The sequence below is a fragment of the Aythya marila genome (assembly GCF_965140915.1).
Source record: "Aythya marila genome assembly, chromosome: 2".
Lineage (NCBI taxonomy): Eukaryota > Metazoa > Chordata > Aves > Anseriformes > Anatidae > Aythya > Aythya marila.
In genome coordinates this window covers 106,317,909-106,342,057 of record NC_139043.1, presented here as the reverse complement: position 1 = coordinate 106,342,057, position 24,149 = coordinate 106,317,909, and the positions used below count along the sequence as shown (strand labels likewise).

General features: G+C 43.6%; 2 protein-coding genes across 8 annotated transcripts in view; one reads left to right on the top strand and one right to left on the bottom strand.

Moving 5' to 3' along the window:
- EMILIN2 (elastin microfibril interfacer 2) overlaps positions 1 to 23,540 on the top strand; it is a 44,568-nt gene extending 21,028 nt beyond the window's left edge. Inside the window, exons 5-9 of one of the 2 annotated variants that reach the window (XM_082755006.1) lie at positions 5,885 to 6,217; positions 6,767 to 6,805; positions 11,930 to 12,064; positions 12,791 to 13,153; positions 14,586 to 23,540. In XM_082755006.1, the coding sequence (XP_082611132.1) occupies positions 5,885 to 6,217; positions 6,767 to 6,805; positions 11,930 to 12,064; positions 12,791 to 13,128 (845 nt within the window). In that variant the 3' untranslated portion in view covers positions 13,129 to 13,153; positions 14,586 to 23,540. Of the gene's footprint in view, positions 1 to 5,884; positions 6,218 to 6,766; positions 6,806 to 11,929; positions 12,065 to 12,790 lie in introns of both variants that reach the window. The other variant, XM_082755005.1, reaches the window with a different exon arrangement.
- Positions 19,059 to 24,149, bottom strand: part of LPIN2 (lipin 2) — a 45,988-nt gene continuing 40,897 nt past the window's right edge. For all 6 annotated transcript variants that reach the window (XM_082755012.1, XM_082755011.1, XM_082755007.1 and 3 more), the window contains exon 20: positions 19,059 to 23,870. In XM_082755012.1, coding sequence (XP_082611138.1) covers positions 23,726 to 23,870 — 145 coding nt within the window. In that variant the 3' untranslated portion in view covers positions 19,059 to 23,725. The remainder of the gene's footprint in view (positions 23,871 to 24,149) is intronic.

Sequence of the window (24,149 nt, the reverse complement as noted above, 5' to 3'; positions counted from 1 at the left end):
CCAGTTATTTTATTCAACTTTTTCTTGTGTGTATGAGATTATGTGTGAGAATCCTTCCAGCTGATTCCTCGAGGGGAATTGAAAAGTAAATTGAGAAAACCGAAGACAAAGGAATTCAAATTTATGATAAGAAAGATTCTCTGTAAGTTTTGTTCATAGTGTGAGTTAATGATTATAATTCAGCACTGACTCTTTGATTTAGGACTTTCACAAACAAGCTCTGGCATATCTTGGTGTGGTAATTTAACACTTTTTGTTTCATAGCCCTGCCAGAAGTTTGTGTTCCCACAACTTAGGTGGCAAGTTGGCAATACATTCACACCACAGCTGGCAATGCTTTCACACCTCAGCCACTTCTGTTAGCCATCCAACCTGTTGGCTCAAATCTAACTTCACAGTGAGTTTAAAGTTTGCGTGAGTGGTTGAGAAGCAGAAACACAACCCCTTTGGCTCAAAATGCTATGAAATGGTAACCTCTGTGTGTCGGTGAACCCTGCCATAATGGTTTAGAGGGCTTGCCAAATGCCAGTCAGTCCCTCTGCAGTTTTTCCCCAAAATTTCAGCAATTAGTTGTTTTCTTTTGAAAGAGTCAGTGTACAGAAGGAAGCTGGTTTCCTGTTCCTGTTCCTGTGAGGAAAAAACATAGGAAGTGTAGGCTATTTTGAAATTGCACTTTTCAGTTGGCTGTGAAGCTCAGGAGATGCTTCTGGTTTTAGTTCTGTGCACACATGAGATAAATTTGACACAGCACAAATTATTGTGTCAAAACTGAGATAGGCACACTTTGTCAGAAAAAACTTTTCTGGACTTTTTTGTTTGTTTGTTTGTTTGTTTGTTTTTCTTTGACATTTTATTCATTTTAGAGAAGGATAATTCAGGGGAAGTACAGATACTGACACCAGTACTGACGTGGAGATAGGCCTGTGAAAGGTCTGTTGGAGATGGGGTGTTCGGGGCTGGCCAGCCCAGCTGGAGTATTGATTCCTGGATGCAGTGGGTGAGGCTGTGCTTTCAAAGGACAGAATGCGTTCAGTTGGTGAGAGAGCAGTGGGGAAGAGGCCAGTTTCTGTGGCTGGCCCCAAATCTGAAGAAGAGGTGCTGAGGGGAAGCCCTGTGGGCTGCTGGAGCTGGTGGTGGGTGGGGGAGATCTGGTGCCTGACTGAGAGAGCACTCGCTTGAGTGGAAAAGTTGTAACTGATGGAGGATCCAAAACTAATTCCTGTGGGGAAGGATACCCCTCTCAGTCTGAGGCAAAGACTTGACAGCCTGCTGTAGACGTGTTTATTTTGAGCGCAGAACCATTTGAAAACAAAAGTATTGTTGCAGTGATGTTACCCTGCTACACTGCAGAGCTCCACCACAGCCGCTCACTGCCCCTCCTCAAAGGGAAAGAGAGGGGAAATTCTGAGGTGAGAAGCTCTTGTATTAAATAAAATAAATATATATATATATATCTTAATTTAAAGAAAGAAGTGCAGAGGAACAGAGGAGGTCTGTAATTCTCAGATACTTCTTTTAGTGAAATCTCCTGTTAAATTCAACGGGGTTAAGACCTTAATCCCAGAGTCTCTCAGAAGAAACCCAGTTCCCATTAAAATGCAGTATGATGTATCTGTGTTATCCTATTTCTCATCTGCCTCACCAAAAATAAATTTGCACTGGGAACTGACACTGGAGAAAGATCTAAGACACGCAGAGTAATCTTTCTCCTGCTATTTAACGCAGGTGTTCGGGCGGCCTCATGGGCTGTATTTGTCAACCTCTATTACAACATTGTAAGGCATTAAAAAGCCTAAAGCGTGCCTGGGTTTCCATAGCGTAATTCAGTTTCGGAGCAGAGCTGTTTCTCCATCCACCGTCAGGTTTTTAGCACCTGGGGAAAGGCTCTGCTGTTGGAGCCCAGACACGCAGGTACCTTGGACGGCCCTCTCTGCTTTCGGCAACCTCCAGCCTTTGCAGGATTTGTGAAGCAATGCCTGGATCCCCAAATGTTTCCAATTAAAATAACGCTGTCTATCGCAGCAGTCTGGGTAAATTTGGACAGTCGGAGTTCCAGAAAGATTTTGGCAAAAGAGCCTTTTTGGGAAGCAGTTTGGGAGCCCTGTTATATGAGCTGGGCACAGCTTTAGCTGGTTTTGTGTTCGCAGGCGGTGTGGCTGCAGTGGCCTCTCTGGTACCTGCGTTAGCTGAAAGAAGACTTTCAGTTCTGGCCATAGATCAGTGCCGAGTGTCTTCTGCACCACTTGCCAGCATATCGTAGCATTCAAGTGATGTCATCTGACTTCAGAAGGACCATAACAGGAACAACTTGTTACTAATAGAGCTGTTGAGGGCGGTAAGGCAAGGATATGTCAGAAGGAATCCAATATAAAGTCTTACTGAGAGGTGCAGGCCTGGGGCTGAACTCAGGAGTGTGGCTGTGTCTTATTAAGAAATTCGTAAGATATTTTGGATCTAGGGTTTTGAGTGCCTGAGTCCAAACTAAGACACCAGGTTAGTGAAGGATTGCAGACAACAGCAGATGTAAACCCAGAGGCTAGGACAGCATTGTATTAGTTTGGATTTCTGGTGAAGATAATGCAACTTAATGTCAGCATTAAACAGGGTGGTGACAGGTGGTGCTCTGCTCCAAGGACGTAGATAACCACATACAATGTACTCACCAAGGTTATGTTTTCCAGCTTCTGTTTGTCCAAATTAAATGGCCACTGCCCCAGATCTCCTGCTGAGAGAGGAGTTCGTGCAGAGGAGCTGCTCATTGCGGTCCGTGCCTCTCTGCAGATGCAAGTGCTCTTCAAATCATGTGAAACTAAAAGTTAAAGTCAGCTGTTTCTTTTTTGTTACTGCCTCTTTGTACAGATTCGTGAAGATTTTCGGTAGTTAGAAGTGTGCTGGGATTGTAGTTTGCTCTGGTTATGGTTATTTAACCAGAACTGCAATTCCCCTGCTAATTGTCGCTATATCAGGGTTTCAAAAGTAACAGCTAAACATTGTCTGCTGAAGTTACGGGCTAAGAAGCTAAATGTATGCTCTGTGCTACATCTAAAAGGGGCATAAACCACAAGTGTTATATCACAAAGGACTCATGGGGTCGGTTCCTGTAGCCTCCCTTACAAGAGGGTGCTTAATTTCTGAATCCCTTTGATATCAATAAGAAAATACAGGTTATGTCTTTGTGGCTTCTTGTGGGTGCAGCCACTAATTCCTTTACTTGATAATTTCTTTTATGTGCTTACTGTGTGTTTTGGGGTCTGATGAGCACGTGGCCAGGGCAGAACCTCATTAGAATCAGCCGAACTGCAAAGAAACACTTGAGCTGTGCATCCAGGTCACGGCTCTTCCTCCTTCCTGCAAAATTATTCTTTCTTCAGTGAAGCAAAATGGAAGTTAACGCTGCCTGGCTAATCAAACTGAATAAAATAAAATGCTTTAAGGGGAGCTGGGAATGAAAGCATTCTTGTTTTAATTGTACAAGGGAAGCCTTTTCAGTTTCAGCTGCAGATGGGCATCTGAGAGCAGAAGTGAGGCAGTGCTGCTGTCTGACCTGGTAACCGAGTTGTCACTTGGTCTGGTGGCAACAAACCAAGCAGTGACACCTCCTCTGCGAGGACAGCATCACCATTTTCAGCTGTTTAACCATCTCAGCTCTGCTCACTGCCTTCCCGGATATTTCATAGACAACAAGGAACATGTCTGTTTTGTCAGCTGCCCAGCAAAGCTTAAGCAGGTCCAGCGAAATTCACCTCAGCCTTTGTTGGGGATTCATTTTCTCATCACTTACTGAATTGAAAACACGTGTTGGGTAATCCAGCATCGAGATAAGATGGCTCCAGCGTTATCTCTATCTGATGATTTATTGATACTTTGTCATGGTATGGTGCTTCTCAGTCAAAAATGCTAAAAAGCTTGGCAAAGATGGCAGACCACAATCCCTCTTAGTCCTCACATTATCTTATAACTGGCACTTTAAGTTGAGATTTAGCCAGGTAGTTTTCATTTACAGGAATGTAGCTGGGTAATTCTAAATGCTGGAATATTGGTGCTGCACACAAGGAAGCTGCTGGCACAGGATGCAGGACTTGAGCTGCTGATTATTGTTTAAAGCTCTAGAAAAACAAGCACAAAAGCATAGTCGTTTTCCCTGTGTCAGCCCAAATTGTTGGCTCAATAAAGCTCAGTTTAAGTGACTAGAGAAATGACAAATAGTTATATTTATATATCAATATAAAATATTTTGCCAGTTTCTGTTTTGAATGAGGTTAGTCTGAAGATCTTAGTTGAAGGTGTGAATCTGTGATTTTTTTTTATGAAGATCAATCTAACTTGTGCAAAGTGAACATTTCACCTTTTATTCCCTCTGCCTTGTGGAAGGAATTACCGAGTAAGCTTCAGTCCAACCTTGTGGTGCATTGCCAGTATAACTTTCAATTCTCACAGCAGTTAAAATCAGCCAGCAGAGCTCCTGAAGACTTTCTTTTAAAGGACATACGTATAGCAAATGAACGCAGGTGGTGTGGAACCATGCCTTCAGATAGCCTCGCAGTACTTCGGAGCGCTTAGGAGGAGTTTTTACGAGACTGGAAACAAGAAATAAGATTCGCAGGGGTGAAGTGCAGATGCAGAGTTTGTCACCTTTAATCACACGTGGCATTGGGAACACAGACAAAAAGCACCAGGTAGTGATGGAGCAGCACAGGGGTTGCCAGCAACACCGTCATGGTCCATACCTGCAGGATCTGGTTGTAAGCCCTCTTCTGAAGGGCAGCCACTGCTGCCATGGCCAAGCCTCTCCAGCTGCTGTGAAGCACAGGCATTTGGTTTAGCCTTAGCCACTGGTGAGCTTACCCAGGCTGATATAAGGGATAATGTGCTTTGTTTTCACCACCAAGAGCCTGGGGCAGAGGTCTCCTGCTGTGGACCATGGCAATTGCCTTTGGCATGACAAGTTGCATCAGATAAATTTGCAAGGGGATGTTTGTTCATTTCCCCAGAAACTTTCACTCCCATCCCTGTGCCTAAAGCCATGCTTTGGACATACACTGCAATGAATACAACCAATGCTAATGTATAATGTCAGTATAGTTAGATTTTTTTTACTCTGCTGTCTAAAATGTGAATTTAGGAACTCTTTTTGGTAATTCATTGTAAAAGCTGTGTCGTTGCCTCTGCTGAAATCTACACAGTTGTAAATTCCTGTTATAAATATGGCATAAGTCAGCTTCACACTTAGGAGGACATAGCATCTTTAAATTTCATCCAGGACTCCACTTATAAGAACACATTTTAATTCCTGTAAAGGATGCAGAACCGTACCAGCTGATAACCCAAATGTTACTGTGTCAGCACTGTTCAACCCCGATGTCGTATGTGTTGGCTGCCCTGCTGGAAAAGTCTCTTAATGGGATCTCTTGCCTTTAAACAATAAGGGCTTTTCAGCTAAATTATATCCTGGGGTTCTGCCTTTGTTGTCAGAACATATTAGTAATGGGAGTATTGGGAATTTTAAATTCATTGCTTTTCAAAGGAGGGGAAAAAATCCCCAAGTCAGTGTCCATTTACTCTTTTTTTCCTGTGGATTTTTTTGTTTTTGGTGATAGTGCTAAAGGGTTGGATAAGAACAAGACTGCCTTGTGCTGGGTGTTGTCTGAGTACGGTGTAGAAGGGAAGAGCTGTGGGCAGGAGGGAGTAAAGCAGAAGAAGAAGAGAGCATGAAGGGGAGGTGGAGGCCATCGGTGGGAGGTAGCTGTAACGTGCAGCCAGCTCGGTGCAGAAAGTCTCGGTTTTATGTTGAAGTTTTTGTTTCCCATGAATATGCATACGCCGATTTCACAGACTGTTTTAAGTGAATAATTCTGCATTTCCCTTTTCTTCAAACCTTTCCAAGGGCGACCAGAAGCACCACGGCAGGTGGTGCCACCGAGACCGCCGCTGCAGCCCCAGCCAGGCATATCCCTGCTGCCGTCCCGGCCAAGGATTCAACCCCCACGGCACAGGCCTCCCCTCCAGCCTCCTCTGCCCAGACCTCCTCCACGGCCGGCTCTGCCGGGATCAGGAGTCGCCCCATTCCTGCCTGGAACAACCGGGATCATCCTGGAGGCTGGAGAGGCAGGGCCGCCGGGCACCGTCTTGATGTCGGGAAGAGGGCGGCTGCGAAGCGTTGATGGCCAGGCTGGGCAAAGCACCATGCCCATTGCTGAAGGCTACGCTGGAGCACCAGGTGAGGGAAGCAGACCAGCAGTGAATCACCCTGTGAGACCTACAGACACGCCAGGCCTTCGCTAGGGGGGTGAAACTGAGCTTTACCAGATGCCTTTCAGCCGTTAGAGCTATTAGAGTCTGGAGTGAGGGCAGAGGTGGTTTGCAAATTGGGCTTGGCAGCCTCCAGCTGGCTGCAGAAGTAGGGGAAACTTGGTCAGTGCCAGCTTTGTTGCTTGTGTCAGCGCTGCACAGAGCATGAGGTCAATGGGGCTGATGTAAAGTCCTTGGTAACTACAGCAGCCTTTGCCCCTAGGGAAACCTAAATCAATTTTTTCTTGCTGTAGTGCTTGCCGTGGATTTAATGCCCTGTAGTAAGAATTTGGTCTTCTTTGCTGTGACTGCCCCGGTTTAACGAGAATCTGAGTATTCATAGGAGATGTTATTTGGTAGCAATTTTGGTAGGTAGCTTTTTTGGTAACAAAGGATATTTTTTAGAAGAATGCAGTGATATTTTGTCATAATGTTCTCAATTACGTACTGTGTAACACACATTACTTTTGCTTTGTAGGATATCCGAAGTTATCTCCTCCAACCACGGACTCACAGGGTAAGGCAATTGTTTTGCAGAAATGCTTTACACAGGTACTTAATATCAGTCCCTGGAGAGCTGTGGCTAAGAGAACAAAGTGACATTAAGGAAAATCTAATGCGTTTGCTACACCTTAGCATTAAAACATAGTCTGCATCCTTTGAAAATGTGTGTGTTTTAAGGTTTTTAAAAATAATTCATTTGCTGATATTGTTACTTACTTTGTGCTTTATTTGTCTATTTATTTATTTATTTTCCTTTTAAATGAAAAGAACTTCTTTATGGACAGGGTTGTTAGGCATTGGAATAGGCTGCCCAGGGAGGTGGTTGAGTCACCATCCCTGGAGATCTTCAAAAGACGTTTAGATGTAGAGCTTAGGGATATGGTTTAGTGGAGGACTTGTTAGTGTTAGGTCAGAGGATGGACTCAGTGATCTTGGAGGTCTCTTCCAGCCTAGATGATTCTGTGATTCTGTGATCTATTTCTTTCCAATGAATGTAATATTCCTTTAGTAAGAAATTAACACTAAGGCCAATGCTATGATTTTTGAAGCACTGTTAGTAACTGAGTGTGTGAGTTGGTGCTCCTCATGGGAGAGTTTCTACCATTGTTAGAACAATGAGGACTCATGTTCCTGACTTCAGTGAAAGCAGGAGTGTTCCCACTGTCAGCCTTCATTTAGAAAGACTTAAAATACAATTTTCTAGGCTTGATGCGGTTTTATTATAATTGCTAATATCATAATTCACTGACAGATTTGTATGATAAGGAGGTATATAGCTTGTGTGGGCCATGCTAGTTGGCCTCAATAAATGTGTTGATTGGTTGCTGCCTGCCCTACAGCCTCATACTCCAGATAGTATCAAACCCTGGGGAGTGGTATCCTGTGTCAAAGTGAATATTCCCACACTTTCTGCAGAAAGAATGATTTCATCTAAGTGTGTTGAAGGAAATATCAGAAATAGATAGAACAGAGGGGCTTTAAGACACCCAAAATCTTACCCCTGGGTTTTAGCCTTAACAAAATCACAGATGCACATCCCGAAGACTGGGCTGGGGACTGACAAGAAGAGTTGTAAAGAGTTGATACTGTAACCCTGATATATATATACTTTCTAATTAAAAATCCTTCATAGCCTTAAAGCAATATTTTTGTGTTTGAGGATTGCAGCAGAGGAAGAACAAGGAGCTATAGATTAGGCTTCTGGAAAGGGATGAGAAGTAAGGAAATGCTCATTTATCTTGCTGCCAGAAAAGCCAATATAAATGTCTAGATCTCTGTGATAAATGGATTTCCTCGGGGACTTATTCCACTTTATGCATACTACTGCAGTTCGTAGACAGTATTTTAATAAGTTTATGCTAAAACTGTGAACTCTGCACGTTAAACGTGTTGAAAGGGCAAGGTGTGGCAGCCAGTGTGTGCGAGGGCTGCTTGGTGGAACATGTTGCTACAGATGGTGTGGTAGCACTCCGACATCTACAGAGAGGTGAGCTCAGCCAAGGAGTTCCTTTTCCCAATCTGTGCCCCTGTAGGCCTGTCTCAATAGAAGATACACCTGCCAGCCTGTCGTGCTTCACCCAAAATGCCTCGCAAGCCCTGAGGCCAGGTGAGGTGATAGAAAGCAGAGGGTAAGGCATGGTACAAATGCGGTATGGTACAAATAGCTGTTGGACTTGGTGGAGTCAGAGCATTTACACCCACTGTCCCTGATCATATAGGTGGTAGCTGCTTATAAACAGCAATGAAAGAGAGCCTTTTGGGGAAGAATTCAGCAGTGTTGTAGAAATTAACAGCTGGGAAAGGGAAGGTCTTTGGTTTGTTGGAGGAGGAACTTAATGCTTAGGTAAGGCACTGAGGAACCTTTAAGACCTAATTCAAGCAAGACCACAGTTTATGCCTTTGTCAGTCTTCGCCCAGAACATTTTGTGGTACTGAAATTGTAATCTGAAAGAAGATCAGACCTTCTTGTACTATGATTCCTAAAACCAGGAGCATGGATTGTTAAATTGGCCTTCTGAGTGCTCCCTTTCATTTCTCTTTCCCTTTCATTTCTGTTTCTGACTAGCATGTTACGTGAAGGCATTACTCAGGAAGAAGCTGAGGGCTCCAGCTCTGTCCTCTGGTATAAACTAGCCCACATCAGTGCTTGTCTTGAATGCTAAGGCCTACTTTGCATATTTTCAATAGCACTTCTGAGCTTTCCAGATGCATTAGCCATCTGTTTGGATGCATCTTACAATATAACTTTGTAGGTAAAGATCTTCAGGGATTCGCAAGAGTTAATGAGAGGACGTGAGGTACAATAATAGGCATTAGCTCTGTTTTCACAGGCAAGGAGTTTATGACAGGGGTGAATTAAGCATCAGGACCCAAGTGGCTTCATCTAATGCCTTTTGCTACAAAAAGAGTTGAAGCAGTAGATATTTAAAGAAGCATCATCAGCGAATGTTATCAAAGCACGGCAATTTTACAGTCGTGAGAATTTTCCTTTGCTGACAATTGCAGCGGCAGAGGTCATGAATTAGCTGATGAACTGCTCTGGGAACTGGTGAGAAAATGCTTGTTAGATCCCCAGGTCACACAGCTAGGCAAGGACAGAGCCAAGAAGAGGAATTGGATGCTCTGATCACCATACAGAGGGTCACAGGGAAAAAAAAATAAAGAAAGCACAAATTGCCTTTCCCTCCCTCCCCCTTCATTGGTGTCCCCAACCCTGCAGCTCCAACGGAGGGTGATTGCTCCTCTCTCAAAGGAACTTCTGCAGTGTAATACAGAGCACTGTTCGGCATGGCCATCCCATGTGCAGAGGGAATGTTCCTGGAAATGAGATGTGCTGGGGTCAAACTGAAGAATTTAAAAAAAAAAAAAAGAAAGGTGGTAGTGGTAAATTGCTGGTATTTTCAGCCCATTCCTTCTCAATGAAGGTGAAGCTTTTCCTCTGCCCCGCAGTTCCTTCACGAGGAGTGCATTTATAGCTCCTGGCTTTCAAATGCTTTGAAACTTTTCTTCCTATTTGTAAAATGTCACAGCACTAGCTCCTGAAGTGAAAGTCTGGAGTTTCCAAGCCTGGACCTTGCGTAGAGAAACTGAACTTTGATCTTGGGGTGAAGAAAAGCATTTGCAAGTGGGGACATGTAAAGGAAGGCGATTCACCTCTGTAAGGATCTGCAAAAGCATTGCTGAGAGCTATTGGTAGGACTTGGGCAAACTTCAAACAGGCGCAGCTCTGTCTAGAAACAAGGAGAGGAGAACATGGGAACATCGTGACTTTCCTGCACCTCTGTGTTTGCCTGCTGAACTATCCTACAGGATATTTAGAGGCAGTTAAGATCTCTTCTTCAGACAAGTACGCATAAAACTGAACTGGTGGCTCAAAAAACAAGGCTGCAGATCTGAAGGAAATCTCAGCAGCAAACTCTTAACAACTATCAAAGCAATCAGTGTCAGTGCAGGAAAATCTAAAGGAAGCTGAGGGGAGGCAGGACAGGAGTCACTTCCTCACATATCCTTAGCTACTGTGAGCTGTAGCTGTTGCAAACGGAGAGCAGAGCATTTCTGGGCAGACTGCAGGAACCTCTCTGAGTCAGCCAGCACGAAATGAGTTGATGTACATCATCATTTGACTTGAGTCTCAGGGAAAGCTGCGACTACAAAGACGCTTCCTGTAAGTGGAGTAATGTTAAGGGGCTGGAGCTTTGCAGAAGCTCCCTCCTGGAGCAAGCAGACTTCCTGAAATTCAATTTGGTCCTTTTGAATAGCCTCATCTTAGCTCACGGGAGCTCTTACATGTGCACCGCCAGGTAAAAGGGTTCTGTCTGCTTTGTGAGTGTGAGACAAAATATTGAATGAGGAGATACCCAAAGATTTATGAAGTATTTGTTTGCTAGACCCCAAGGGAGCTCATGGTGGGTATTTGCCATTTCTGAAGCTGCTGGCATCTTATGGTCCCCCTGCCTCTGTGCCAAGTTATTCAGGAAAAAAAAAAAAAATCTAAAATAACATTGGAATATTCAAATTTTAGATAAAGTTTTGTCACTTTTAAACTTCTATATCAAAGAATTGAATGTTTGTATCACTGCTTGCTGATGGCATGTCAGATTGGGAGGGAGAGAAACCAGACGTGTATTTTAAAGGCAGCAGAACAAGGAGCAGGGCTGACACAGCACAGAGAGACTTGGATCCTAACCTGAACCCTGAATGCTGTTGAACAGAAGGAGCAGCCGAGGACAACTTTAAGTGTATTCATTGTTTACCTAATTGCCGGATCAAAGCAGCAAGAGTTGACTGCTTCTAGCAGTGTTCCTGCCTTAAGGGAAACGTTTAGAAGGAAGGGAGCTGAAACAAGACTAACACATGGTTGATTACCAAGACTTGCCTTTATGTCAGTCTGTTCAAAAGTAAAAACTTGTCCTAATAGTCCAAATTGTATTTCATCAAGTGGTGTTAGCTAGGAAGCAGATAAACACTATGAAATACTTAAGTGTCTGTCTGAGCTGCTGAGAAAAGAAAAAAAATCGAAGTGAAAAATTTCCTGAAAGAGAAGTGCAAAAGAGAGAAAAGCCCCAGATGTGATTCTTTTTGTTGGAATACCGAAAAATGTTACTTGTATAGATGTTTTCGATAGCCTTTGGCAGAGAAGGCAGGAAATTAAGCTGTGCACAGCCTCTCCCCTCAGAGGGCTGGCACGAGCTACCAACCTTCCGCACTTCTGCTGCCAGTTTGATGGTGATACAGAGCAGAGATGTGCGGGGCAGCCTGAAGCCTGGAGCTGCTCCATGGCAGAGCATTGTTGAATTCAGGTGTGGCAGGATGGCTACTTCCAGCAGTTACAAGCCACGCGTAATCTTTTCCTTAGAGGGACAAAAAGCAGCTCGTGGGTGATGCCAGTTTTCTGGCTCCCCTGCCAGAGCTGGGAGGCTGTAGCAAATGGGGAAATTTTATGGTCCTCAGTCAATTTTTTTATGGCAAGAAAGCTGGGCCAGCAGTATGTATTCTGCTAATTCTGGCACCCCTCAAGTGGCAGGGTTAGGCTGAGTGGAGTATCTGCAGGAGCAGAGACGCTGGGCTATAAACCATCGCAGGGAAAGGCTGTGCTGTCATCCCAAAGTGACCTCAGTCATGTTCTTACCCATTTTAGGACCTGCTGCTGCTGCGGCCTCGCTGGTGTCCTTCTCTGCTGGGCTCACGCAGAAGCCTTTCTCCAGCGACGTCGGCGTGGTTCACTTCAACAAAGTGCTGGTGAATGATGGGGACTATTACAACCCCAACACAGGTAAGGCAAAGAGCGGACCCACAGAGCTGCCAGGTGGGCAGTAACACACATTACAAGTGGTCGATGACATCTCAGGCACTGTGGTGCATCGAAATGAACAAATTACACAAGTCCATCTAAGCTAGGGCAGGAGCTCACATTCCTAAGGATGGAGACAGTCACACACTTTGGCCATGCTGGTTTTCCACAGCTACCAGTTACACTGAGGCCTGACTCACCTCCCTGACTCACCACAAGCACTGTGTGCTCCTCATCCTTCCCAGGCAACTAGGGACACTAGTAGCAGCAGGGAGGCTCCTTACTGACCCATTTCACTGCAGCCTGAGGAGAGGAGGGCTCCCTGCTTTTGTGTGAACCACCTCAGCCCCCTCACACACCCCGAAACACCTCCATGAGCTGGCTCTTTAAAACTCAGGGCTCTGCAGAATTATGTAGAGCGGTCATGACTGAAGTGGTAAGTACCTGTGGTGGTGGTGCTTTCTGCATCGCAAGCCTGGAAAGTTTTTAAACTGACTTGTATGGGAAGAGTCTGGCTTATAGCTTCTCACACCCCGTTGCCTTTGTGACCGCTCTCAGTTGGTCAGCTGCCCAGTCTGACCTCATCACAGTCACCTCTACACAGCAGTGCACAGTGCGTGCTGTGCTATGTTTGTCTTTGTGCTTAGGGCCTTGTGCTTAGTTATTTCTGAGTACCTCAGAAAAGCCATCCCCATCTCTCTTCTGCAGGCATCTTCACGTCACCGTACGAGGGGCGCTACCTGATCACCGCCGTGCTGGCGCCGGAGCGCGATGAGTACGTAGAGGCAGTGCTGTCCGTCTCCAATGCCAGCGTTGCTCAGCTCCACACGGCCGGGTACAGGAGGGAACTGCTGGAGTATCACAAACCCTACTCGGGGAAACGGACCTGTGGTGGTCCTGGGACGTTCCACCTCGTTCTTCACCTCAAAGCGGGAGATGAAGTCAACGTCGTCGTGACAGGAGGCAAACTAGCCTACACGGACTCCGATGAAATGTATTCCACGTTTAGTGGGGTTCTGCTTTATCCTTCCATTTCCCATGTTTAGGTCCATCGTGGAACAGGAGAGAAGGGTAAGATATTCCGAAGAAATTAAATGTAATAAAATTCAAAGCTTTAATATATTCAGTTTATATATTTGATTTCAGTGATGGGTTTATTGTCTGTATTGAAACCTTGTCCCCAGTTTTCAGAGACAGCTACAAAAGACCTGTTTCTGTAGCTAAAGTAACTCCTTCCCCAAGTCCTAGTTTACCTGTACAAACACAACAGCTGTTAAACAACAAATACATTCTCAGTAAATACTTCTCCACTGTGCTCTTGCTACTCCCTATTAAATAGCCTTTGCAGTCTGCTCTCCAGTTTATCTCTTCCACTGTCCGTGGTGTATCAAAGTTTACATCTTTGCTGCAGTTTCCAGTTGCAGCCAGCTTCCATCACGTTTTTGGTAAAGCAGGAGCAAGAAAATGAGACCACGTTGGACACTGTTGATGACTTAGTCCTTGCTTTATTAAAATAATGTGGTGGGCCAAGTGCATTCACATAACTTGTTCAAAGCAAGTGCTAACCATGGTGGTGCAAAACAAAATAATGTTAGTCTGCATCAGTTTTCTCTTTCCCCTAAGGGCCAAACCCAGTGCTAAGAGACGAGTGACTCTCAGCCCAGTCAAGTGGAAGCAGCAGTGCAAGGAGAACTTTGCCTTGCCTCAGCTTTTCAATGGGCAAGCGTGAGTGTAAGGCACAGTTGCTGCTACTGAAGGATTTAAACAGTAATTTCCAACTGGTGCAGTAAAAAAGACAACCAGTGTAGCGTGATGCTCTTGGGATTCAGGCTTAGAGCTTGAAAATAACGAGCCAGGTCAGAGAGATCTGAATCACCTGTTCTTAGCTAGAACAATGATCATTTTGAAAAGCTTTTGAAAAATTTTACAGTGCTGGTGTCTGGAATTCCTACAGTATTTGCATTAGAGAAGTAGTTCTCTTCTTTGTTGCATTGTAAAAGATAAACCAGAGGAAAAAATGGCTAAAAAATATTATAGGAAAACAGTCTTTTTAGCCAATGCTGTCAAATGTACAAACCAAGCACCTGCACTGAGTCTTTGTTTTAGCAGCCTCCTGCATCAGCACTTTTCAGTGGGGTTTTAACACCCAGCATCTGTCTCTATGGATGGAACAACTTGCTTAGAAGCTTAAAGGCATTTGGTGCAACAATGTTTTATTTCTTATAGTAGCCACTTCTCAATTGAGGTAACAAAAATCATGTTCTGGCTCCTTGGAGTTAACATTTTGAGCTCTTTCATGGGTGGAAAAAAATCTTAACCGTATTTTAGTAAGAGCAGGACTTTTCCACTGTCATCTGTATCTCACATACATAAACTGGTCATCTTTTTCATAGTCTATTCTTCACACATAGCATTGTATTTATCATAGTGGGTTGTGTAGTGTATTTTCCTTCTTACGGATCCAGAACAGCTGTTACAGCCTCAGAACAAATAAATCCTTTAGGTGAAGGAAGAACTCCCCGCGCTGGAAGCAGCCCCGTACGCTCAGCTGAAGCCTTTCCCCATCCGAGGAGGTCAAATGCAGACTTCACGCCTTCTTTGCCGCATAGTTTTGGAATTGATACTCCCTAATAACCCTGTTTCCAGGCGATGAGAGGGGGCCTTCCCACAACAAACCATCGCATCCTGGAAGCTGAGCTGCCTCGGAGAGAAGCAGACAGAAAAAGCTCCCTGGCCCCAGAGGAGCTCCGCATCAGGCTCTCTGCAGCTAGGGTTGTGCCGGGCGGGGGTGGTGGGGTGAGCACAGGAAGGAAATTGCAAGCGGATTTTTTTAAAGCACATGGCTTAGGAAGAGCTCCTGGCACCTGGTTTTCAGAAATTGGGGTGTTGCTGATAAGCAACAGCCAGGGCTGGATGTGTTGTGGAGCAGGAAGGCTGCTTGTGTAGGAGCAGCTGCTTAAGGGATGCGGTGAACTTGCAGAGCCCGGTGAAGGGAGCCACCCCCCTCATTTCCCTGCACATTTGACTTGATCTGGGCTGGACCACCCCTCGTTCAAGAGGGGCCCGGTTTTCTTTTGTCCCAAAGCAACAGCCCACTGCTCTCCCATGCCTTTCTACATCTCAGAGATGAAGGGAAAAACAGGAAACTTTTTCTTTTGAAAGCCAACTACATCAACCATATATATATATGTATATATTAACCAAGTTCTTGTTATGTACGAAAGCCATAGAGGCTCTTTTCCTTTTAGGATATTTTTCACTCGCAAGAAAGCTGTGTTCTCTAAGAAGTTGGCTCCAGACTGTGTGTGACTCAAGTATTGTTACATTATTGTTGCCTGTGCTAAAAATGACTCATGGAAACAAACAAAGTGAGCCTGAGCGCTTAGGGAGACCTCGCTGGCAACCACCACCTCCTTTTTCTCCACCCCCCTACCTCCAAGTGAGACATTTTTAAGAATCAGCAGTGCAAGTTTAGTGCTAGAAGTACAAATATTTCATCACCTAATTCTTACCTGACTGATCTGGTAAATTTCTAAGCCCAGCCCACACGTCCTCAGGAGCCCAGTTGTGCTGTCGGACAGGGCTCTCTTCTGACAGAAAGCTTCTCCCCATGCCCAGGATCTGCTGCTGACGGTGCTGGGATTGTTTGATCCCACATAACGCGACCTAACCAGGATTTATACCCGGTTGTAAAGCACTCTCTAAGCTACGTCACAACAGGACTGAGTCTGAGGCATATTTTGAGAACACCTTTTAGAGCTAGCTCCCCATCCACCATCTGTAGCAGCACAGTGGCTGAAGCTATCAGCTTTGGTGAGGAACCACCACCTTGCTTTAGTAATTGCTGTAATCAGGGTAAGTGGCTCATTTTCTCTTAATGAAGTTACCCTACTGGAGCCTTCAAGGTGGAATATTCACCCTGCTGGGCAGACTGCTGTGCTGCAGCCCCTGAACAGCACAGGGAGGAGCAATCAGGGTCCTAATCGCCGCCTCAGTCAGTGCTTGGGTAAAATATTCCTTAAATTTAGCAGCAGCTGGCAGAGACTCAGGCACAGATGAATTCATGGGCCTACTGAGGATTCGTGCTGTATGAAACAGCTCAGCTTCAAAGGAAAGGGTGAGAGCACTGCTCAGAATACCCCAAACCCGCTGACAGGCATTCACATCTTCAGTGGCAATCAGCAACAGCCCAAGGAAATAACCTGCACTGAAAGAACCTTTTCACACTCTTGGTTCATTCAGCAACCACATAGGAAAGTGTTCCCCACCTCAAATAGGAAGCATCTGGAAATAACAATGCCTTAAAAAACAACATGCAGTAGGTTGAAGCTGTAAGGCGGGTACCCTGCATGTTTTACAAACCAGTGGTGCCAGCCAGAGACACACTGCCCTGGCCTGACACAAACAGTGCATCCTAGAGCAGATGGGAAAGGCAGCAAAGAGCCATAAAAATCAATAATATCAGAGGAAACCACAGGAAAGCTTGGAGCAAAGTGAGAATGCAAATTTCCATCGCAACACGTGTGAAACTACCTCATTATTTTCATTTGCTATTTAGACTTCGGAGACAGTGGAGACATTGCTATGCTGAGCACTTAAAGCAGTGGCTGTGTGCCACAGATGTCTCCACCAACCTCCACCACGTCGCCTCTCAATGTACGCCAGGTTACTTGCAGCAACTTTGTGCAATTCAGCAGCCAGAGGATGTAGCTAACTTGGTGGAGACAGCCAGCCACTCCAGGAGCATTACGATCAAAGAAGTGCACCTGTAAGAGGAAGGCATGGGAAGGCAACTTGGCCCAAAGCGTAAGTGAGCACCCTGTATGGCTTTAAAAGGCTCAAATGTGCTGGGAATGCAAGGTAAAGGGCTCCTTAACCAGAAGCAGATTAGCCTCAGGAGTGCAGTGGTTCCAAGGCTGCATCCTGCATTTGGAAGCAAGTTACAGCTGCAGTCAGTCAGTCCTTATGGTGTGGCACAGTGGTGGATACGAATGGGCCACCAAAACCACAAATGCTCACACGCAGCATCATCTTAGCGATGCGAGGGATATTTGCTTCACTGAGACACTTGCTGCAGGTACACTTTGGCTCCCAGTTGCTCCCAGAGAAAGGTGCAGAGTTCCAGTTGTCGAGCTGCCAGGAACACCTGGGGCCGCGTCCTGTCATCACACGGCAGACCTGCACGCACCGAACCTCCTGCAAGGCACCCTGCAGACTTCAGGCGCGATGCAGAACTGCTCTGCCAATGCTTTGTACGTGGAGACTTCAAAGAGCATCTTATAATGTGTTCATACGTAAGCAGGTCTTGGCATTTATCCATTTTGCTATCTTGATTGTAAAAAAAAGTTACTGATTTTTTCAAAGAAGTGCATTTGAGCATATGCTTTGTGTGCATGTATACGCGGGTGTACAGGGTCTGATACCTGAGAGCATGGAGAAAACTGTTTGATGGAAGGAAGCCAGCTGCTGACATGTCCAAATAAAGCCTGCCTGTTTTGTGATGTCTTGATGCCCCTTTGCTTTCCAGTGAGTACAGCAGTACCGTAAGCCAAAACCTTGGCTTTTTCCTCCACCACCTTTAAAAGTTCAGTTTCTGGCTTCGTAGCCAAGCCTGCATGTGTGGGTTAGGTGTTTAATTCAGTCTCAGGCATTGTTATATAGGTTTTGGGATAGACAGCATAGAAGTTCTGCCAACACACTTCTTCATTCAGTGTCCTGATTCCTGACTATTTCACTCCCTGAAACATCTGGGGATGAAGTAGTATCAGACAAAATATTAGGGCAGAGAACAGAGGTTAGGAAGGAGGAAAAGGCAGGGGAGGAATGAAGAAGGAGGGATTGGGAAGAACCACGAAGTGCCTTGATTCTCAGTGCTGGGGTAAGCAGGACCTGCAGCTACCTGCTCCTTCACGAGGACTGGAGCAGTACAAGGTGAAAGATGACTAAACTCTTTCTGGCCTTACGCCCTTACAAGTGAAGACCTGCACTCATAGCACTCACGAGGAGGTGGCTCAGCATTGCTTGTAGTTACCCCAATGCACCATTAACCATACCTTGTTCGAGGATCTCTGTGTGAATGCAAGGCACGAATCAGCCCCATCCTCCCAGGAGGTGACACTAGAGAGGGTGCCCTGCACACACACAGTGTCTATTACTGGGAGCAGGATGTATGGCATAACACCGGGCCCTCACGCAGAGATGTCACTGCAGTATGTGGGATTTAATCCCAGTGCAGTAGTGGGATGCAAGGGACACAAACCTACAGGGGCCTCCCTGCCTCTCACCACCTCCCTGCCCCAAAGCCCACGCGCTGGGAGGAGTTGCAGCATACCAGGGCTCTCAAGGGGATGGGTGCCAGGGCCTGTGAAGGGCAGTAGGAATTCTGCAAGCCATAGATGAAAGTCCCTGCTGGCACCTGGGACCCTCAGAGAAAGGTGACCGGTCCTCCAGCAGTCTAAGGGAGCTCATGGCACATCTGTAGGTCAGAGAGGGCCCTAGATCTAAGACAACTCCTCCAAGACAAAACTATCCACCCACCAAGAACGGGATAGGAGGGATACAGGAGGAACAATTTGAGCACAGACAATATTCCTCTAACACCTTTGAGCATTTGGCATGCACAGGACTTGCCTGCCCTTTGTTGCTCACTGCACACCACAGACAAGTGCTGAAACCTAGGTGTGAAAGATGGGCAGCGACAGAAGCATGGTATGAAGACTGAAGAGACCCGGGTGTGAAGGGCACAGGGTATGAGCAGAGTCACAGGGGAAACTAAATAGAAATGGAAACTCTGCTTCTGCAGCAGGAGATAAAATTCTAGCACCAGGCTCTGTATCTGGACAGAAGAGAGCTGCTGTGCAGTGGGAGCAGCAGTACAAGTGGTACACCTGCATTGCACCACATGATTTACACATCCATGCAGATCTATCATACATTTGTGTGATTGAAATGATTGGTGTTTTTTTTTGTTTGTTTGTTTTGTTTTTTTTTTTTTTTTTTTTTTGCTTTGAAATGAACATGTTGCTTGGATTTAATTAGGATGAAACTCCAAACTAGGGCAGGTGTACAAGTGTTCACACCCTGTAGCTGCAGTATTTTATTCAAGGCAGCTTGTGTATTCCTGAGATGTGTCTATGACTACAGTGTATGTTACCTCAGATTCTACATTATGAATGTATGCTTAGCTTTCATTAAATTATAACCTAATAATGGTATTGGAAGACAATGTAAATTTGATAACAGCAATTACTTGTCATCTGTATAAATACTCTAGGAGTAAACCAAGTGTGAAAGAAAGCAAATGTCACAGTCCTTAGAGCAACTTGAAATATAAGATATGAACACAATTTAAATAAATCCACATTTACTAGATTAGCAATACAAGAATGGAACTCGTAAACACAAATTGAAGAAAAAATTAGTTTAAGTTTGTTTATTGTGATAACATTGTTCTGAACATCAATAAACATTGCACTGAAGTGTGGGTTACTGTACCCAAGATAGTCCAGTCTTAACAAAAACCACTATATTGGTATGGTCACAGATTTGACAGTTTTAAACACTCTACCTTATTAGTGATTGGGTTGCTTGAATAATCAGTTATTTCACATCTTCAACATAAAAAATGAAACAAACTAATGAAGAGAGTTTTCCTATCCTCAAACTCAACCAAAATGTAACTTTCATCTGGAAATAATTAACACTGCAATAAAAAAATCCAAACAATTCCATTCTATTCAGCAGGATTCAACTTTGGAAACAAACTTCTTTAGGCAAAAGTGACACTTTAAAGGCATCTCAAATCCATTATCTATTTTTGATGTTTCATTATGAATTCGCATTACAGTCATTTAAACAATTCATTCGTATGACAGCATCTTCTGGAAGACTTGTATGAAATATTAACATGAAATCTTATTTTTGTCTTTACCATAAGTGGATTCAGAGTTTGCTTCAGAAGTTCCATAACTGAGTCAATACAAGTGTTAAAACTTTTCCAGCTGAAAAAAAAAAATATTTTAAGGAATACACTGATGACAAGAAGCTGAGGATACGCGAGCCATATTGCACATGCAACTGTATAACATTAGGGGTTAAAGCCCAACCTTTTGAAGTACAAGCATGTTTTGTACAGTGTAAAAAGATGAATCCAGAAATGTGCACCACTTAAGTTACTGATCTTAAAATCATTATAGAAATGGGAAACGTCCAAGTCACTAACAAGTTCTGAATTGCAATGTTCCTTTATTAATTCCCAGACAGGTATCGTTGACTCAGCTTTTGACATGCTTCCAACATTAAGAGGATCTGCATCTTCAACAACACAGTCTTAACAGGGATGCGCGTGCGCCTGCAGACACACACACTTAGAAGTTCCTCTTTCATAGAAAGAATGATTTCACTTGCGCTAGTTTTGAATACATATAGCACAACTTGTTCTCAGACATTAACTTCAGGCCACTTCTCTTAACTAAAGTAACAACGGATAGGCAAATGCGTAGTTTTTATACACCCCACTTCATATTAATATTGCAGCACAAGCCTACGGTTTGATAGTAATGAGATGTCTTTTCTAGTCAATAAAGTGCCCAAGAATCCAAATCATGTAGGTACACAATTACAGGTACAGTACCCCAAATTCTGTCCCTACGCAGGGTTAACAAACAGTCTGGAACAAAGCTTCAAATACAAGTCAATTAAAAAGAAAAACAAACAAACAAACCCACCACAACTGACTTGTATCAGAAATACTCAAGAAATCTTTTACATTTTATCAAAACCCAAATATCAAAACTGTTAGAGAGATTGAAAAGCAGAATTGTTAACTAAGCAACTTTTCGGACATCCCTATACTGCAAAGTAAGAGGTCAGCAGAATGGGGAGCTCTTTGCAGCCACGCCCATACCACACCAGCTTAAATTACATGGATTTGGAGACAGACCTGATACCATGTCTCCACCCTGCCCATTTATCCAAGTCCCCACCTTACAATCCACAGCTTGTCTTTATGACAATCCAAAAAGATGAATAGGATTTAAGTGAAAAAAATTTACTCAGTAAAAGTTAGCAAAACATGGCCAAACTTTAGTAACAATCATCACAATTTGGAATCCCATCTCTGGTAGTTATTTTGCTGGAAGTGGGTTTTTGTTCTTTTATTTTTTCCAAAAATCTGTGTAATACCAAGGCCACCAAGACTACATTAAGGATGGTAAAGAAAATTTTGTCATCCACAGAGGACTGTTTTAGGAGAGGCAGCTTCACTCCCTTCATGAGGAATGGAATTAAAATATGTTGGGTTCTTGTAAGTTTTGAAGTATTTAAGTGACTTAAAAGCTCAAATTCTGTCAATTTTCAAAGCACTTAGTGATCATGAGAATTTCAGTTTCTATGGAATTTAAATTAATTTGAAAAAAAATAAAGCAAAATATATGGAATGATGTTTGCAAGCTTCTGAAAGTGCAAAAAAAATGCAGTACAGCAAAACATGCCTTGAATTGAATCCATGAAATCTACTTAAACACTAAGTAGTTTGGTGACAGGAGCAAGAATTTGCTGAAACAGTCGCAATGTCTCGTCCTCACTGTGTAAGAACAAGAAGGATGCCTTTCAAGTCACTTTACATGTATGGCACACAGTGACAGGCAGGTGCATTTTCTTTCCCACCCTCATACTCCTGCTTTGAAAGGGAGGTTTCATGTTGACCCTCTCCCTCTCCCCTTCTTTTCTGATGTTTTATAGTCACAGGAATACACCAGAATTTTATAAGAAAACAAATAGTCCCAAAATTATTGCCCCCAAGCAGTCCACCAGTTGTCTAGCATTAGGCTGGTGTTATTTCAGAACATAGGGTTAAGACTCTAACCTATTAAGGTTAAGGCCTGATAAAGAAAATATTTGTGTGGGTGGGGCAAAATCCTCTGAGCATGCTCTTTTATGGGTAGTGAAAGAAAGGTAGAGATCCTCTCCTGCTTTCAGGCCATGTAAGCTGAAGCAGAGGGGCCTGCCCAAGCCATGTTTCTATCAAAAGCAGCTCTGGCTAAGCACCGCAGCAGTAGCTGTACAAGTGCCTGCTCAAAATCACTCACACTTCCCTGCGCAGGAGTGTGTGGCCACTGGGAGCTGTGTAGGGAGAGAGCCTGGCCCCAGAGCCTGGTGGAAATTCTGGACATGGCCGCCCTGGTGGGATTGTTAACGCACAGCCTCAGGAACTTGCTTAAGGAGTGACAGGAAAGACTGTGCACCACGGAAAGCCTGGGACTGAAATTTAAATGACTGTAGGCCTTAAGCTGTCTGGGTTGGAAACATACAATTCTCACCACGGACCTGTCCTAAGGAGTTTAAATGTACCAACCCAACTTAAAAAGCAGAGCTACTTTTGTTTTCAAGTATTTTTGGAGAGAGAAATACTAGCTGCTTTCACAGCTGATAAACACTAGACTTGGAATGCAATTTGTTCACAGGCTCTTGATCTGAACCTGAGGAATGACCAGCATGATGCTTACAAATAAACCAAAAGGAAAAAGAAAAAAAAAAAAAAGAAAAAGAAAAAAAGGTTTTATTCTGCTCTGCAGCATTTAACCATTCTCATACCTGGAATCCCACTACTGAGCTGCATTTCCTTCCAGCTAGTGAAAACCTGTAATACAGAATTCTGGAAAGACCTGCAGTAGATAATTAAAAAATTAAATACATCATTTTTTTTTTTTTTTTAGTATAACAATTCCCTGAATATAATCTGTACATACTTTTTACTGGCCTACACAGCATACACACACATATGAATCTCCATGATGAAAAAAAAAAAATTAAAATGCCAGCTCTCCAACTCTTACAGAAACGTTCAAGATTTCTCTTGATGGAAATTCAACATGAAATAGTGCAGCCTGAAAGCAACAAAAGCCATACAAGTATCTGAAGACAACTTTCACTTTAACAAGATAATGAAATAGTTTAAGCGTTGCATATAAAAAAAGCAGAATTAGTCTGAGCATTAATTGTACAAGCACAGTCTCGTACATGTGACAAAAGGCATATTTACATTTAAAGATGAATTTTATGTCTTCAGAATCTGTCAGGCTAATAATATCTACACCTTTCTGTATTTTAGCTGAGAAAGAGCACACTGGGTCTTAGGTTCTGGCTCCTCTGCAAAATGGCCTAATTGCTCACCTGAACATTAGACCACGTTTTCTATTAATAGGTCTGACATTCTATTTGGCAGTTTCCATACACTTTTTGGCTTCGTTTTAGAAAATATACTATTAAGACTAATACACAAAAAAAAAATATCTATGCTTACAATAAGGTCTGATTGATGAAAATGCAAAGTCACTCAGCATTTAGTTGCCATGAAGCACTTGAGTACCACGGCCATCAATGGCAGGCCAATTTCAAGTGCCTTAGTACAGGTATATAAAGACAAGCAATAAAGACAAACAATATCATTAAAAAAAAAGAACATAAAAATGGACAGTAGCTTTGCATTTTCTTCGTCTTACACCAACGGAGTTAAAGTGATTTCTTTAGTAAGACTTATGGTACCAGTATATAAATTAGCATCTTCATTAAGAAAGTTCTTCACATTTAAACTGAAGTTGAGTAGCTGAACATGAAAGTCCGTTTCTAGGTGAGAAGTATTTTTCAAGCCAGATCTTCCATGTTAAGGTCAGGAAGAGGTTCTCTCCAATAGCAAAAGGAGCTGAATTCTGGGCATGGAAACGCAGAACTCTGTTCTTTATTAAGCAGTGGGAACACATATTCCACAAGCTCACTTAGTCTGTAATACCTATATTAAAGAAGAAGAAAGACCATTATTTAACAGTCTAGTTACTGTTAACTGTAGCCAAAAAAGAGCTTTAGAAGTCTAGACCAGAAAACTATAGTCAAATAAGGTACAACTACTGCAGAAGCAATTTTCAATTTTATTTTGCCAGCTTACTTTTCTTTTCAAGAAGTTTTAAGTTAAGCATCCAAAGTGGTAAGTCTCTGGCATTTTTTTTTTTTTTTTTTAATGTATCACATGCAACAGAAGATCATAAGGAATCATCATGGTCACAACTGTAAT